This window comes from Danio rerio, chromosome 4, assembly GCF_049306965.1.
Source record: "Danio rerio strain Tuebingen ecotype United States chromosome 4, GRCz12tu, whole genome shotgun sequence".
NCBI lineage: Eukaryota > Metazoa > Chordata > Actinopteri > Cypriniformes > Danionidae > Danio > Danio rerio.
In genome coordinates, this window is record NC_133179.1 from 63,764,343 (window position 1) to 63,782,116 (window position 17,774).

The 17,774-nt window shown below is 38.5% G+C and overlaps 1 protein-coding gene and 4 non-coding genes across 5 annotated transcripts; 4 read left to right on the forward strand and 1 right to left on the reverse strand.

The window, feature by feature from the left end:
• The first annotated feature begins 1,900 nt into the window (after positions 1 to 1,900).
• Positions 1,901 to 9,679, forward strand: LOC137491044 (uncharacterized). The gene is made up of 3 exons (XM_068220109.2): positions 1,901 to 1,956; positions 2,615 to 2,759; positions 6,429 to 9,679. Exons 2-3 carry the CDS (start codon positions 2,675 to 2,677, stop codon positions 7,229 to 7,231), a joined length of 888 nt encoding a protein of 295 aa, XP_068076210.1. The 5' UTR covers positions 1,901 to 1,956; positions 2,615 to 2,674; the 3' UTR covers positions 7,232 to 9,679.
• A 5,196-nt stretch (positions 9,680 to 14,875) lies between these two features.
• trnav-aac (transfer RNA valine (anticodon AAC)) lies at positions 14,876 to 14,948 on the forward strand. The gene has a single exon. It is a non-coding gene; the product is annotated as a tRNA-Val (tRNA).
• Positions 14,949 to 15,052: 104 nt separating this feature from the next.
• trnav-cac (transfer RNA valine (anticodon CAC)) lies at positions 15,053 to 15,125 on the forward strand. Its single transcript has one exon. It is a non-coding gene; the product is annotated as a tRNA-Val (tRNA).
• A 1,076-nt stretch (positions 15,126 to 16,201) lies between these two features.
• On the reverse strand, positions 16,202 to 16,284 carry trnal-cag (transfer RNA leucine (anticodon CAG)). The gene has a single exon. It is a non-coding gene; the product is annotated as a tRNA-Leu (tRNA).
• A 1,331-nt stretch (positions 16,285 to 17,615) lies between these two features.
• trnag-ucc (transfer RNA glycine (anticodon UCC)) lies at positions 17,616 to 17,688 on the forward strand. Its single transcript has one exon. It is a non-coding gene; the product is annotated as a tRNA-Gly (tRNA).
• The last annotated feature ends 86 nt before the right edge of the window (positions 17,689 to 17,774 follow it).

A 17,774-nucleotide genomic window follows, 5' to 3' on the forward strand; every position in this document is an offset into this window, starting at 1 on the left:
AATCATTCGACCGATTTGATCTAAAACATCACTTAATGTTTATATTGGGCTTGTATGTGTTATTAATATGTGTTAAAATACTAAATTTGTCACATTTAGCTGGAGCACATTTTACCTACCGCCTTTCTGCATTCAGCAACCATTTTCAGCTGTAGGCGGGGCTTTGCAGGTGAAAGGTAAAAGAAACAATCAAACACTGTTGCCACAAGAGGTCTCCCAACAACCACAAAATAAACAAAATACCCCATTTTGGTGAAAGACAATTAAACATTATTTTAACCCTGTTACACTGAGCACTGTATGTCCAATAATGTTTAATCTGAACTGTGTACTACTCTTGATGGAAACAGATCTGTCTGCAATTGTTATAAAATGTGATTTTTTTTTTATTAAAAACAGATTATGAATGTTTGAGTGAAGCATAATCAGTGAATGACTAAAACTGATTGTGTGAAAGAGAAAGTAATGAAGTGTTTGGGAAACCAAACAGAGTTAAATTAAAAGAAAATGACTAAATGAATTGATTAGCCCTATATTAGAATGTTTGATTTCATTCATTAATTTTCTTTTCGGCCTAGTCCCTTTATTAATTTAGGGTTGCCACAGCGGAACGAACCGCCAACTTTTCCAGCACATGTTTTACGTAGCGGATGCCCTTCCAGCCGCAACCCATCCCTGGTAAATATCCATACACACCCACTCACACTCATACACTACAGACAATTTAGCTTACCCAATTCACCTGTACCGCATGTCTTTGGACTGTGGGGGAAACCGGAGCAAGCAGAGGAAACCCACACTAACTCAGGGAGAACATGCAAACTCCACACAGAAATGCCAACTGACCCAGCCATGGCTCAAACCAGCGACCTTCTTGCTGTGAGGCGACAGCAATACCCACTGCGCCACTGAGTCACCCCTCTTTGCTTTTTATACATCTTCACATTCAAATAGGATGCAGAACCATGCCATCACATCCCTTACCACCCCATCACAATAAAAAATGTGACAAGGTGGTAGCATCCAAAAATGGCCGCAAATCACCTGTGGTCATGTTCCTCACCTAGCTTACATTAATTCAATCTAAATTTACTCTTCTTTAAAAATGTAAAATAAATAAATAAATAAGTTTACCCTATCTGTTTTGCATGACGGGTGTGGTTGGGTTGAGCTTGACAGACCCTGTCTAACAAGAAAAAACAAAAAATTACGTAAATGAATTTCCGTAATTCCCTGCTTTTAGTCTCGGAGGGTGCCGGGCCTGATGTCAGTTCTGTTTTGTGATGTCATTTTAAGCAAAGCTGATTTACATTGTTCTTTCTCTGATGTTGTGAATTTTATTTTACCAATGGGTAAATGTCATGTTCATTGCTGTCAGTGGAAGAAGTGCAGACCCTCTTTTAAGTGTTTTCTTTCTGAGGTAGAGAAATTGGCTCAAAGCTTCAAATGCTTCAGAAATCAAAGTAAAATAACTGAGGCTCTCTGTATTTTATTTTCATAATATTTATTGTTAGAATGTTTTTTTTGTCCTTTGATGCAGATCTTTTATACAGCTCCTTGCTCCTTGTTGCAGTTGTAACAATTTTTATTTATTTTATTTATTTTAATAGTAAATATGCCTTGTGATGTTGATTGTTCCCTGTTTTGTGATGTTAAATTATTTCAAATAAAAAATTAAATAAAAAAACTTAGACTTAGTGGATTAAACAAGTTTTTCAAAATTGTGTTAAAATGTTTGGATGAAAAGTTTTGATAAACTTCAAATACTGAATGTCTGTGTATGTGAGAGAGATAGCAGATATGTTGTGTGAGATGGAAAACGAGGGAGAAATTTGTTATGTCCTGACTGCAACAGTGAGTGGCAAAAAAAGCTGAACAAAAAAGACTTTTATTTTGGCGTGGTGTGTGACGTCATAAGGCTGCGCCGCTCCTGCGCTGTGATTCAACTGGAGGAAGGTTTGTTTTACAACTTTTACACAGATATAAACCAATTGATTCAAGTTTCAGGTTTTCCGATATTATGTATCTGCTGTTCACTATTATTGTAATCCTTCGTTCAACAAAGTACTATTTTAATAACAGTAATCGAGGGCTATTGTTTGAACAACATACATGTGTGTATTAAGTGTTTTAATGAAGGTTTAATTTATTAAATAGCAAAATGTCATTCTATGCTAAGTATACATCACTATATATGAGAAATTGAGTACTAGTTTTTATCAGATTATTTGTTGCAATTGTTTCATAGAGGTAAAGTTTTATATTAGAGTAGGTTTTATATTCACACATTCAGACTTTCACCTTAATAATATAATTTCTTTAAAGTATTATTTTCAAACTCTAAATAGCGAAATCATATTAGCACTCAATGACTATCAAAGTATAACATTGTTCACAATCCAATAAACAGTGTTAATGTTGTTTTCAAGCCACACTTGCATGCTAATTCAGATCGAATATTCAAATTAACATTGTAAACAATATAGAGACTTCTAAATGAACGAATGTGTGAATATAAAACCAACTTTACCTCTATCATACAAAGAAACTGTTGAAGCAAGTGTTGAAGTGAAGCTATTTTGTTTCTGTTCATTGTTTTGTTAATTTTAAACAGGATAAAGTGTCCAAACACAGAAAAACTGCTGAAGTGACTGATCTACACACTGTTATAAAGATGGCGTTTATTAAAGAGGAGAGTGAAGATGTGAAGATTGAAGAAACATTCACAGTCAAACAGGAAGATCTGCAGGAACAAACAGGTTGGTTTTCTTTCTCAAAGACCAACTCAGAATTTTAGGCCTTAAAAAGTCTTAAATTTACTGAAATATTTTGTTGTAGGTCTTAAATCTTTTTTTTAACAAGTCTTCATTTTCCTTAGTTCATGTTCTGCTAATAGAGGTAAAGTTGGTTTTATATTTGGGTATTCAGACATTCCCCTTAATAATATAATTTCTTTAAAGTATTATTTGCAAACTCTAAATAGCGAAATCATAATAGCACTCAATGACTATCAAAGTACATCATTGTTCACAGTCAAATAAACAGTGTTAATGTTGTTTTCAAGTCACACTTGCATGCTAATTCCTATTGAATATTCAAAGTAACATGGTAAACAATATAGAGGCTTCTAAATGAACGAATGTGTGAATATAAAACCAACTTTACCTCTATGTTCTGCTACCCAATCTGGCCAAAAGCCACACAATCACCAACAATCCATCTCAACTTTTTAATTTAAAAAATCACATTTTAACTACATTTATCATAATGGTAAGGACTACTGAGGATATCGACCTGGACATATTGTTGTGTGTAGATTTAGTTTATTATAGTTTTTAAAACTTTTGTTCATTTGTTTTTTATTTTATAGAAAGTTTATTTTGGATAAAAAAGTGTGTGGATCCAAGTAGAGCTCTTTTGTTTTTACACAATATTTTAGATCTTTTGATCAGAAATATCTAAAATATTGTAGTATCATCATTATTATTATTATTGATTTATTAAATATTATATATAAAATTATTTTTTCATCTGGGCCGTTTGAAAAAAATCCTTAATCTAAAATTTCATTCATAATGGTCTTAAAAATGTCTATAAAAGTCTTAAATTTTACTTGGTGACACCTGTAGAAACCCTGATTTAAAGTATGTCAGAAAACGTGGATGACCCAAATTTTAAATATGCTGAATAAAATTAAAAAATTAATGAAAGTAATTAATTATTATAAAACATTGTACAGTTTTCTAAATTATATGATGTTGCTGTGGGGCGAAGTGAAACAAAACAAACAAATGATTGTGGAACAATAACGTTTAGCATTGCACTGAGTACAACTGGCCAACAAACCAGTCTAAAAATGACTTTTGCTTTAAGAAATGGATTACAGCATGCTGATGATACGCAAACATTTAAGTGTAAAGTTCGTCAGTATTTACCATATGCTTCACGTACCAGCAGGTGCCACCATTGGAATCTTTTTGCTTTTTAAAGAGCATATTATGGTTTTTTGAAAATGCCCTTCCATGTAGTGTGTAACACAGCTCTAAGTGAAGTTAAATATCCAGCTAAGGCTTAAATCTGTAAGTGTACAGTGTTTAAAACTGTTGATTCATCTATAAAAGAGTCGACCCATAGTGCTTCAAACAAGTCATCTTGATAACGAGTCATTAGGTGTTTCGCCATGACATGATAACGAAACCAAGTAGTTGCGCGCACAAACCCGGGAGATTTGAAACCTGCGGCTCTGCTCACTATCAAAGAAAAAGCCACAAACACAAACCTGCTGGTCAAATGAAGCTGCAATGTGCAGATGGATATTATTGAGTCTCTACCCAAAGATGAAACCTCAGCATTATAGCCCAGCCTTGAGCAGTTTGAGTGCTTCTGGAAACTACATGCTTACAAAGAAGACTTCATCGGCCGTTTGTTAAAGGAAGGATCAGACTAAAGACTACTGATTGACTATGTCAGAAGCTGGACCGGTTTCTTCCTCCATTTCCCAAGTGTAAGCACGTGCGATTAAAGTTGTTGCCTTGTTTACTCTAGCTTGCAAATATATTTAGTTGTGATTTGTTACTTATAACCGTGCGTGTGTGTGTGTGTATGTGTGAGTCTGAAAAGAGCAGAGTATGACAAGCTAGGAGATCTCCTTGCCATTTCTTGGAGTTTTTGCTCAATAAAATAGTTAGTCATCGCTATTTTCAAGTCCATTGTCTGTATTTACATTCACCCACTGGCAGCCAAAATCCTCGCCTTACACTATGAAGCGTGTATGCACTGTGACTACTTTTATATTGTTGATTAGCTGTTGGGCATTTTACTCTGTCTCGCGCTGAAGGCAGTCAGTGTCGACCAATCGCAACAGACTGTCATCGGTCCAATCAGCGCAGATTAGCTTCGCGCTAAAGAGGGTTTTGGGACCAAATGAATCGCTGGACGATTCATACGGGAGTCACTGGGATAATTAGGTAAAAATAAATGCAGATTACAAGACCATGAAAGTGTTTTTTTGACCTTGCATGCATATTAGACTGTTGTTGGAGACCCTTACAACCAAAATATGACCCTATTTCATGTACAATATGGGCAATATTACTAACTTAACATATTGTTATCCATTTAGTAAGGATAACTGATTGGGGGACGGACTGTTGGAGAGTCTGGAGCAACAATTGTGATACTGCTGCTTTTATCTTGTTGCTTTTATTGATGCTGCTTTTAAAGTCTGTTTGAGTATGCTGCTTGGAGTTTGTTTTGATGCGTGCTTTCATCATATGATACTGGATTAATGTGCAAACTTTAATGTGAAGATTCTAACTACTGCGCTGTGAATCACTGATGCTATTTGCCTTCACATTGTGAACTTTACACACGGATTCAGTCAATTGTGTATCAATAAGGGTATAGCAGCTGATACATTTGTGTGTGGGTGTGTGTGCGAGTTCATATGTATTCTGTGCTTTTATTATTTTTCTTCATTTGTGCTTAATCCATTGTTTTGTGTGTTTTATTTGGGCTTCCTGTGGGAAGTTTATTCTTTTGCGTAAGTTTAAATTGGGATGATTATTATTATTATTATTATTATTAGTGGTAGTATTAGTAGTAGTATTTGAGTTTTTCTCCTCTTGTAAGGAGATATTTTTATGAATGTATTTGTTTGGGGATTCCTGTCTTTTGTTGATTCCTTGCTTGTTTGTTGCTGTGTGTGTTAGTGCGAATGAGAGAGAGAGCTTTGTCTGTGTGTGTGTGCTTGGTGCTTATGTGTGTGTGTTTATACAGACAGCTTGTTATAGGCTGTCTGGACTCTATATAGCTGGGTGGTTTTTGATTTTGTTCTCCCCCGCTCTTTAGCAGGATCGGGCATGGCGGGTAGAGAAGGGGGCTGGGCGGGCAGCAGGACAACAAATGCTGAATATAAGCGGGAGCGGTCGGGTTCGGGCTAAAACCTGGCGGGTGCGGGCGGGATTCAAAATTTAGTCCCGTGCAGATCTCTAGCACGATGATGATAAATTACGCCAAAACTAACAGCCATTTCTGCTATTAGATCCTCTGCCCCACTGTAATCAGCGCGCTTCTGTCAGATAACTCACTCTTCTGAAGTCACCGGGACTTTCCGGAAGTGGGAAAACAGACACATTTTCAAACGATTCTACTTTTTTTGAAAGTTTTTTTAACCTACAATATGCTCTTTAAGCAACTTTGACACAATTTACATTGTAAAAGCACTAGATAAATAAAGATGAATTGAATTGAATATGCCTAAATGTTGAACAAACACAATATGACCTGATTTATTTTACAAATTAATGTGCATCAAAATTACAGTGTGTGTAGCCAATGTTTCTAGTGTCTTTTCAATTTTTAGCTTTTGATGAAAGTTTTTAAGACTTAATGAAAACTAATGTTTTTTTTTATTTTATTTATTTCAGACCTAATTGAAGAGAATAAGGGGAGTAAAGAGGTGGAACATCATGTCAAAATTGAGGGAAAAACACATTTACAGACTGATGGTATTTTAAAAAGGAGAGACAGTAATCCTTTCATCTGCACCTGCACTCAGTGTGGAAAGAGTTTTGGAAAAAAAGGCAATCTTAAGATTCACATGATAATCCACACTGGAGAGAAACCATTCACATGCACTCAGTGTGGGAAGAGTTTCAGCATATCATCATCTCTTAATCAACACATGAGGATCCACACTAGAGAGAAACCATTCACATGCACTCAGTGTGGGAAGAGTTTCAGCCTATCATCAAACCTTATTAAACACATGAGGATCCACACTGGAAAGAAACCATTTACATGCACTCAGTGTAGGAAGAGTTTTGGCCTATCTTCAAACCTTATTAAACACATGATGATCCACACTGGAGAGAAACCATTCACTTGCACTCATTGTGGGAAGAGTTTCAGCCAATCATCACACCTTAATCTACACATGAGGATCCACACTGGAGAGAAACCATTCACATGCACTCAGTGTGGGAAGAGTTTTAACTGCTCATCACACCTTAATAAACACAAGAGGATCCACACTGGAGAGAAACCATACACATGCACTCAGTGTGGGAAGAGTTTCAGCCAATCATCAAACTTAAATCAACACATGAGGATCCACACTAGAGAGAAACCATTCACTTGCACTCAGTGTGGGAAGAGTTTTAGCAAACCATCATCCCTTAAAATACACATGAGGATCCACACTGGAGAGAAACCATTCACATGCACTTAAGCTGTAGTCACACTGGACTTTTCTCCCCATAGACTTCCATTCCTACGCACGCAAATGCATCAGATCGAAAACACAAGTTTTGCAGTTCACTGCGTGGAAAAGTTCAAGCTTTATGAACTCTGACCTGCGAAATCGCATCACTTGACTGTGTGAGACCAATCGAAGATCAAAACATGACCTCTCTGGACAGATATGTAAAATAGGGACCAATCACTCACTTTTTAAAAATGTCTAATCATCTTGTTTAATTCCACCCCTTTTCACAGCACCATACAACAGAATTTTGCATGCTCAAACTCTAGTGTGACCGCAGCTTCGGTGTGGTAAGAGTTTCAGTAACTCCTCAGACCTTAAAGAGCATATTGTAGGTTAGACACCCCAGTGAGACAATGTGTGTAAGAGTAAAGTAAGAATTAGATTTTCTTTAAAATAAACGTTAAAGTTTATTATTAAGCCGTTTGGAGTCGTTTTAAGTCACGGAAATTTACTTCCGCGTCTGAATCGCCAGACCGGAAGTAACGTAGGACCAGGGAGTTCGCGCAAATAAACACTATGAAGACAATTGATTGTGGTGCGCGTTTGGATGCCGAGATAAGATATTCTGAGAGACTCACACAAACGACAGACCACAGCCATACAATTATAAGCCTGTGGACAGACCAGCAGACAGAACAGCAGTCAGAGAAGTGTAATTTAACTCTTTTGTGAGGGAGAATAGAGCAGGTTTATGGTGAGGCCAGTGTTGGCTTACAGAGAGATATGTAAGATAACAAAATCTTATCTGGCAAGAGCAAAGCTAGTATTGATCATCTATAAGTATTAATACTTACCAGTTACAGAAACTAATGAGCATTTAACACAGTTATGCCACATTGACACTATTTTTAATAGTAGATAAGTGAATACAAAACACAAATAACACAGAACGTCTGGAATAATGCAGAAACATGTAAACAAGGTACTGGAAAATCTTTTTTATTTTACAAAAGGTTTTCAGAGCTTTTGTATTAAAATAAAAACAACATCAAATATTAAAACAATTAAAATAAGTTTTTAAATATGTCATTTTTTCATTGGGTATAAGATTATCTGTATCAGATCCCATTTAGGCTACTATCCATAAAAAGACAAGTACAGTTGTTATAGTATAAAATATTTACAAAGATTTGATCAACAGATCTGATCTGCATTTATGATTAAATAAACTTCAACCCTAATTCAAGTTCAAATTCTAAATGCAACTCAAGTTCAAGTTTTATTTATATAGCACAAAATCATATGCAGTGTTAGTACCCAGCATTTTTATTCGTTATGCATAAGTATCTGTGTGAGTGTGTGTATACTGAAAGGAAAATATATCATCTGACCCATTTAAAAGTAAACCTAAAATAATTTTTCAGTATGTTGGCCAACGTTTATGTGGGTACCACACCATCATGTCTTTAATGTGTGTTAAATTGTGAATGCTGTGTAAAAAGATGCCGACAGCTTCATCCTTGTAAACCCGCTGGAAGGATCTAGAAAGGAGAGCAAATGTAGTGGCCACTTCTGCATTCTCGTCGAGCCTGTGATGAACTCGAGTAGTCCACCGTCAGACACGCAGTGAGGGCTGATGCATATATTCTGGGGAAATAATGCAAAAGTTTAATCATGTTTAATAATATTGTATATTTTAAAATTCACCATATGATTTTTAATATAACACAATACAGAAAACCCAACCACATTTGCAGACCCCTGGATAGTGAACTGCAAACCATCTCACATATACAGTAGACTGTACCCATTATAAGTTGAGCATGTAATAACAAACTTCAATTTTTTGAATGTTATTTGTTTTTCTTCTACAAGATGAATATTCCTCATATGCGAATAAAAAGTGCCTTTCCTCATTGACAGGACAGAATATTTTTACTCTCCCTCAAGTGGTTTCAAACCTTATTGACTTTCTTCTGTTGATCACAAACCAAGATATTTTGAGGAAAGCTAAAAATCTGTAACCATTGACTTCTATAGTGGGAAAAACAGATATGGAAGTCAATGGTTACACGTTTCCAATATTTAAAAAAAAAAAATAAGGAAGTCAAAGATAGTGTGAGTTTACCTGCCTGTATTATATATAAATATTGTAGTAATTCTTTGCCCTTCTAGTTTTTGTTATCAAATAATACCATGCACAAATAATTCACGATAGGGGTCATAATATTTTACCCGATGAATGAGGTGAATGTCTGAGGGAAAATTGGTTTTATAATCACACATTCTGACTTTCTCCCTAATAATATAATTTCAGAAGAGTATTATTTGCTAATCCCTAATATCATGTTAGCAGCCAATGACTATCAAAGTACAACATTGTTCACTGTCAGTTTAATAGTGCTAATGTTGTTTTTAAGTCATATTTGCGTGTGATTTCAGTCATTATAATAAAAGTAATATGGTAAACAACTCCGGGTCATCATCTGTCTCCCAAAGTCTAATAAACACACCACAAAGCAAACAGTCACAACGCTGTAACTATACAAGACATTTATTATATTAGAACACTGATGCTACTAACTTAGCCGTCTTATCATATGTGTACATTTTTACACGCTTTAAAAAGTATATTTAATATGCTTAACAATACAAGCTAGCAGCCGTGCTATCGGCTACTCCAAAGTAAACACATCACGTTGCTTCAAATTACTCAAAGAATAATGCTTACGGACTTGAAAGTTGACAAACATAAATGAAAAACGAGTTGTCTTACCGTGTACAGCTCACCGAGCTGCATCTCCGACTGATCCAGGAGTGTTTCTCGCCGTTCGCGTCAGCTATCACTCTTATCGGATTCATCCCATTTCACGAACCAAAATAGCAAGAGGAAACTTGTGGACTTGATCTGTTGACAGGCTGGAGTTTGTGCAGTTTCCATAAACACAATAATATGCCACGATGATAATAAATTACGCCAAAACTAACAACCAGTTCTGCTATTAGCTCCTCTGCCCCACTGTAAACAGCGCGCGTCTGTCAGATAAGTCCCTGCACTGACGTCACCGGGGTGGTTAGAAAAAAAAGCGGAAGTGGGAAAACACACATTTTCTTTCAAATTTGTGCCCTTGCACTTCGTAAAACATTTTAATGTGGTATTTTATGGTATTATAGAGTACTTTTACAAACGATTCTACCTTTTTTTAAACAGTTTTTTAACCTACAATATGCTCCTTAAGACGTTGATATGCAATTGTTCATGGTATGATAATCGTGCACATTCAAATCGTGGTAGACCGTTATACCGGTATGTTGTTACAACCCTACCACATGCACACACACACACAGCAGTGAACACATGCACACACACACACACACTCCCTCTCTCTCTCTCTCTCTAGTGTAAAATTTCTGAAGTTTTACACACACACACACACACACACAGCAGTGAACACATGCACACACAAAAAACACACACACACTCCCCACCTACCCCTCTCTCACACAGACACATGAATACACACACACTCACACACACAGCTGTGGTTATAAATGTGTGTGTTCTTGTGTTCAGATGTCTGTTTCCTCACTCTGGATCCAAACACAGCAAACACTCAACTCATTCTGTCTGAGGAGAACAGAGAGGTGAAGCATGTATGGGAGAATCAGCCGTATCCTGATCATCCAGACAGATTTGATTATGATCCTCAGGTGTTGTGCAGAGAGAGTGTGTGTGGACGCTGTAACTGGGAGATTGACTGGAGTGGAGATGCTGGTGTGTGTATATCAGTGTCATATAAGAGCATCAGGAGGAAGGGAAGAGGTCTTGAGTGTGTGTTTGGATGTAATGATCAGTCCTGGAGTTTGATCTGTGATTCCTCCAGTTTCTCATTCAGTCACAATAACACACTCACTGATCTCCCAGTGAAGCCGCTCAGCAGGAGAATAGGAGTGTTTGTGGATCACAGTGCAGGAACTCTGATCTTCTACAACATCTATAGAGACACAATGAGCCTCATCCACTCAGTCCAGACCACATTCACTGAGCCGCTCTGCCCTGGGTTTACTGTTGGTTCTGGATCATCAGTGAAACTGAGCTGAAGACTGACGAGAGATTTACCCAGAATCCTCTGCAGGAGCAGTCAGCAGCTGTGTGCGTGTGTGACAGATAAAGCATGTGTGTGTGATAGAAAGTCTGTGTTTGTGTCTGTGTGTGTGTGTGTGTGTGTGTGTGTGTGTGTGTGCATGCGTGTGTGTCACTGAACAAGTCACACTGAAACATGTTCAGGAGACAAAAGAGGTGGAAAAACAAAAATCTAAATATATATACATAAATAAATAAAAATTATATAATAGAAAAGCTATACACCAAAATCAGTAATTACACAAAAAAATTATCATTTATCACCAGTTAAATATTATTTTCCCATACTCACAAATTGACACCAAAGCCCCATTAACACACCATTTAAACTCAAACTCAAGCAAATTATTTGTCATTTGAAAGAATCGATGTTCTGTTCTTATTCTGGATTCCACCAAGGCTAAGAAAAGTTGAAGAAGATTTACGTTTCGCCCCTCAGCAGCTAGTCTACATGATTACAGATGGCTAATTTAGCTTGTCCAATTGTGAAATTTGTTACCGTACACTTTTGTCTATGCACTCTTAAGTATTTACACCCAAAAACAAAGAGTGTTTTGGTAAAAACAAAACCTAAGTTCAGTAGTACGACTTTTAACAAAGCAAAATAATGGGTCCAATCTGAAACACTCAGTGAAAGCATGAACAACAGATTCCGGCAAGGAACAGAAATTGCATGATGAGGAAACGTTTGGGTTGAATTTAGAAGTATGAGAATTAGTGGGCAATGCACAATGTAATAATCTCCACTGCAAATCTCCAGATCGTTTAGGCAGAGGACCTTTATAAAAAAGCCTCCAAGAGGGAGGAAGTTCAGCAGGGACGGTTAAAAATCTTCTCCACTTTGTATCAGCTCTGTCTTTGATCTGCTCAAAATAAGCTTTTTTAACACAAATCTGATAGAGATCTCTCTTTCCTGCCACCTGGAAGTAAAGTTCTTGTAAGTTGTTAAATTTCAGAAGTTTTTCTTTCCAATCATCTTCAACACAGCACTTGGGAGACACAAATAACTTATGGACCTCCAGAAAAGAAACAATTGACAAACAGGAGAAGTGTAGAGGGAAATGCGGCTTTTTCCCCACCAATGAGCTGCTTTACCATTCTAACAGATCTGAAGCCGGCCTGACTGCAAATGTCAACCTCTGACTTCCAAGTTTTAGTTGAAGTATTTATCAAGTCAGAAACTTTGATCAATTTCTTCTCCATAAAAGTTTTAACAATTGTATTGTATGTGCAAACATTTACTTCTAAAAGTGAGTTATTAAAAAATGGTTCTTCAAGACCAAAATGATTGTTTTCATGTCTAATCAGTTTAAACCCTTTCCAAACGTTTAGCACAGAAGCATAAAATTTTAAATCAGTGGAAAAATTTCCATTATAAGAAGACAACAGAAACAGATGTCCATCAAGGCCTAAACCGCCAAAAGACCTGAGCAGAGCTCGACCAAAAGACACCCAAGGTCTAGCATCTACAGAGTAGAGTAGGTTTTGGACTGCATTTAGCCTCATAGCTTTAACCTTAGCTACCAAATCAATTACTCCTTGGCCCCCTTTATTTACTGGCAAGTGAAGGATTGCAGGGGGAAGCCAATGGTATCCATCCCAAAAAAAAATCTACAAAAATCTTCTGTAATCGCTGCAGCAAGTCTTTTGGTGGTTCAAGTACATTTAAGCGGTGCCACAACATAGAAGCTGCCAAGTTATTAATTATAAGCACTCTTCCTCTATAAGATAATAGCCATTTCCACCCTTGCAAACGTCCAACAACTTTTTCAAAAATACCATCCCAGTTCCTCTGAATATAATCATCCCAGATAGCAGGCAGTAATCGGCCCGAGCTCGGCTGCCCTCCGGCGCCTCCGGCTCCGACTCTGCATCGGCGAGTGTTATCCGGGCCGAGTGCGGCCCGCAGCTCGCTCGCGCACATGCGGTTGTGATGCGGCTGTAAAGCACTGGCCCGATTCCGGTCAACCATATCCTGGCCGCTTCTGGCAAGGACTCGGCTGATGGCAACCGATTAAGTTCTTATTTTATCTAGTAATCTGTTAGCTCCACGTTTAATGATAATTTGAGAAAATATGCTGAATATGTTGGTAGTTCATTCCACTTTGGCAACCCCTGATTAATAAAGGGACTAAACTTAAAAAAATGAATGAATGAATGTTATATGGCAATTAAAGGTTTTGCATCTGAACTCTTCAAATGTAACAATTGTTTTTAGTTGTCCTGAAGTGAATGTTTTCCTCAGCTTAATTATCTGGGCTGTTTATTTTGTTTTTTGACAGCAATACATTAAAAGCAGTTAGATGAACTAATGACTCTGGTATTTATTTTATGTTCTTGTATGTGTGGTGCTGTTGTGTGTCTTCAAATATTTGCATCAGTGTTGCTACTACCTGTAAGTTGACTATCTGCTGAACATTTACAGAATAGTAACCATGCTGTCTGTGATGTTGGCTCCTTACAGTCATTCAACAGCATTTCTTAATTTTTCACTTCATTTTGATGGGCCTAGTGTGACAACAGATGAGCAGATAAATGTAACTTAAACTACACTAACTGTCTACTGAAAGTTGGGTTAAATTCAACGAATAGTTAGTTGAAGACTTTTGCAAATGCATGTATGAAATTTTTACCTAACCCTAAATTTATATTTGTTTAAAGTTCATTTTAAATTATGTTGTGTTGCTAATAGGCATCTGAATGTTTACTGAAAGTCTATTGATAAACTGATTAACAACTACATGCAGACGACAACAAAAAAATCTTGATGGTAAATGTTCTGAAAACTTGTTTAAGATTTGTTGCATATCTACTAATACACTGTAATACACTACAACCTAATTTGGTAGCATGTAACTTATTAAAAGTTTAATAAATGTTGAGGATTTGTTGCATATCTACTGATAGATTGTTGACCATCTAGAACTTATTTTGGTAACACAACTTACTAAAAGTTTAATAAATGTTTACGTGTTGTAAAAATTGTAATGATTGCCTAAGAACATTTAAAAGACAATCTAAAGATACTACCCAGATGAGAGTAAACAGATAAGAACTTGAAAAGTAACTTATGGTCAACAGACTATCTAAAGGGGGACCATCAAAATAAAGTGTTACCATTAAGAGAAGATTGTATCCTGGCACAAACATAGAAGATGGAACAAGGTTTGTAAAAAACAGATTTCCAGAAGAGATGGTCTCCTTACCATACAGCACCAAAATCGAGACGGCGGAAGGGCCACAGCACTTTAGAGTCATGCACACCAATCAGGTAAAAACCTGTCGACTATGCATGAGCTCAGAAAATGTGATGAAGGAACGCCCAGAATTCAGGTGCTTCAAATGTGACGAAAGGGGACATTTCGCAAGGACCTGTACAGCTGTGTCGGGCCCGGATTGTAAATTGGCCCTAATACCTGCAGGGAGCTTGTCACGCCGAGTTGGCTTTGTCCGCTCGATTGACCAACGCGTACGCCTTGTTTTATCCTTGCAGGCCTAACTTCGCTGGTGAAAGCACTTGTGGGGTTTCTGTAGTGTAGTGGTCATCACGTTCGCCTAACACGCGAAAGGTCCTCGGTTCGAAACCGAGCAGAAGCAGTGCTCTTCTTTTGGCGAGAAAATTATAGCATCCACTGCCGCACCAGCAGTGATCGTCGACAGGCACCCAATCAAAAAGGGTTATCAGCTCGATCTGCCTGAAGGTTTCTGTAGTGTAGTGGTTATCACGTTCGCCTCACACGCGAAAGGTCCCCAGTTCAAAACTGGGCGGAAACAACCTCTGGCTTTTATGACAATTGTCAAATCAGGCTTCTGTTGAGTACTGACGTTCACTGAAAACATTCTTTCTGCAGAGCGGTGTGAGGCTAGAAGTTTGAATTCAGCTCAGTGTTTACCGCCCCTCGCGGTGTCGCAAACTTGCGTAGAATCTGATTTCTTTTAGCTTTGTGTTGTGCATGAGCAGGTGGCCAGTGCGTTTACTGGCCCTTCACGGTGCAGACTGTACAAGACAGCTCTATAAAAAAAGACTATAAATACTTGAAGCAGCACTGGCCTATTGGTTTCCGTAGTGTAGTGTTTATCATGTTTGCATTACACGCTAAAGGTCTCCTGTTCGAAACTGGGCGGAAGCATACAATTAGCGGACACTTTTGTCCAAAGCGACATACAATAGTGGAGGTATTCAACAAGACGAGGCAATGCATACGAAAAAGGGCTATTTATTCCAAGTAATTTGTTTGTGCTCAGAGAATTAAGTGCTGGAGTAGGAGTTTCGTTTTCTTTAGAGAGAGGGATATTCACCGGGGTTCGGGTGTACTCTGAAGAGATGGGTGTTAGCTGTCGTTTGAAGGACACCGGTGTATCCGTAATCCGAGTTGGAATGGGAAGGTGATTCCACCAGCGTAGAACATTGAATGAAAACATTGTGGAAAGTGACTTTCCGTCTCTCTGCGCTGGCACCACAAGACAGTGCTCTCACCCTAACCGGAGGCTCCTGTGGTTATCACGATGGCTTTACAAGCGGAGGGTCTCCTGTTAGCAACTGGGCGGAAACATTCAGATTTGCTTTTACGCACATTCTCAATTGGCTCTCTGCTCACTGGATGATCCACGATACAAGGGCATGGATCTGTCAAATGTCATGACTTGACGTTGTACGAGGATTTGACGAAAAAAATGCCCTGCAAACCTTAAAAAGCAACACCATCCCAGGACAATTCTTTTGATCCCCTTTCAGTGCACTTGCATTAAAGCCCGCGTGATGCGGCACTTTGTCAGTGTTACTGTATCATTCGGACATGGGGGCAGAGAGTTAAAGAATTCAGCCTGAGCGCACTGCCGCAGGCTCGGTTTGTCAGAAGTGGGATTCGAACCCACACCTCCAGGGGAGACTGCGACCTGAACCCAGCGCCTTAGACCGCTCGGCCATCCTGACATGCAAGCTTGGCAGGGGCTGTCTCCTGGGAGCCACACCGCAGTACCGTGACATTGAATCTGGTGCTTCACAGCTTGCCCAGCTCCGGCTGTCCAGCTCATTGGCGCTGCAGGCAGCTAATCTGTGCTCGCCTCCTGGGGCTGCGCCTACTTTAAATAGCCAACACTTGACAGCTGTCATTGCTTACGGCCACACCACCCTGAGGGGGCTATAGAGCAAACAGGAAGTGAGTTGGCAGCAGTAAGGAGAGAAAGGCTCTCCCCATTTTGTTTGTCTACCTTTTTGTTTATTGACCTTGAGTGTTTTTGTTTGTTTGTTTTCTTTTTGTCTTTAAAAACCACCTAACAGCAGCATTTTGCTGACTGAAGGGTGGTTATGTAGTGTGTTTTATTTTTAATCATGGACAGATTCCCCGGCAACGACATGGACATGGAGGGACTTGCAAGAAAGGATAAAGAAAATGGGCTGGATAATAGACGGAGAGGGAAAGAAAATGGACTTGACAACAGACAAAGAGATAAATAAAATGAAGAGCCCGGCCAACGAAGAGGTGAGAAAGGTAAGGATAAGCAAGAGGTACAAAGAAGAGTATGCACAAAGGAAGCAACAGTAACTGTAGAAGTAGAAAATGTAAAAGATGCAAGAAGATTTGATATAACCAAAGCAGTCACGGAGCTGATTGGAGAAGGAAGAATGCTGGCGGTGAGACCCAAACAAACAAAGGGAGTAAGAAGTAACAATGGAGACTGAAGATGACACCGAAATTTTAATAGACAATGGATTGACAATTAAAGGAGTGAAATCTGAAGTACGGAGGTTACAAAACAGAGACTATGTTGTTTCGTTCAAGCATCTGCCTGTTTACCTAGCACATGAAGAAATTTTAAGCAAGCTAGAGAGATGGGGAGTTTTCCCCATATCTAAAATTAAAAGAAGATTGTATCCTGGCACAAACATAGAAGATGGAACAAGGTTTGTAAAAAACAGATTTCCGGAAGAGATGGTCTCCTTACCATACAGTACCAAAATCGAGACGGCGGAAGCGCCACAGCACTTTAGAGTCATGCACACCAATCAGGTAAAAACCTGTCGACTATGCATGAGCTCAGAAAATGTGATGAAGGAATGCCCAGAATTCAGGTGCTTCAAATGTGACGAAAGGGGACATTTCGCAAGGACCTGTACAGCTGTGTTGGGCCCGGATTGTAAATTGGCCCTAATACCTGCAGGGAGCTTGTCACGCTGAGTTGGCTTTGTTCTCTTGATTGACAAACGCGTACGCCTTGTTTTATCCTTGCAGGCCTAACTTCGCTGGCGAAAGCGCTTGTGGGGTTTCTGTAGTGTAGTGGTCATCACGTTCGCCTTCCACGCGAAAGGTCCTCGGTTCGAAACCGAGCAGAAACAGTGCTCTTCTTTTGGCGAGAAAATAATAGCATCCACTGCGCCCCCAGCAATGATCGTCAACAGGCACCCAATCAAAATGGGTTATC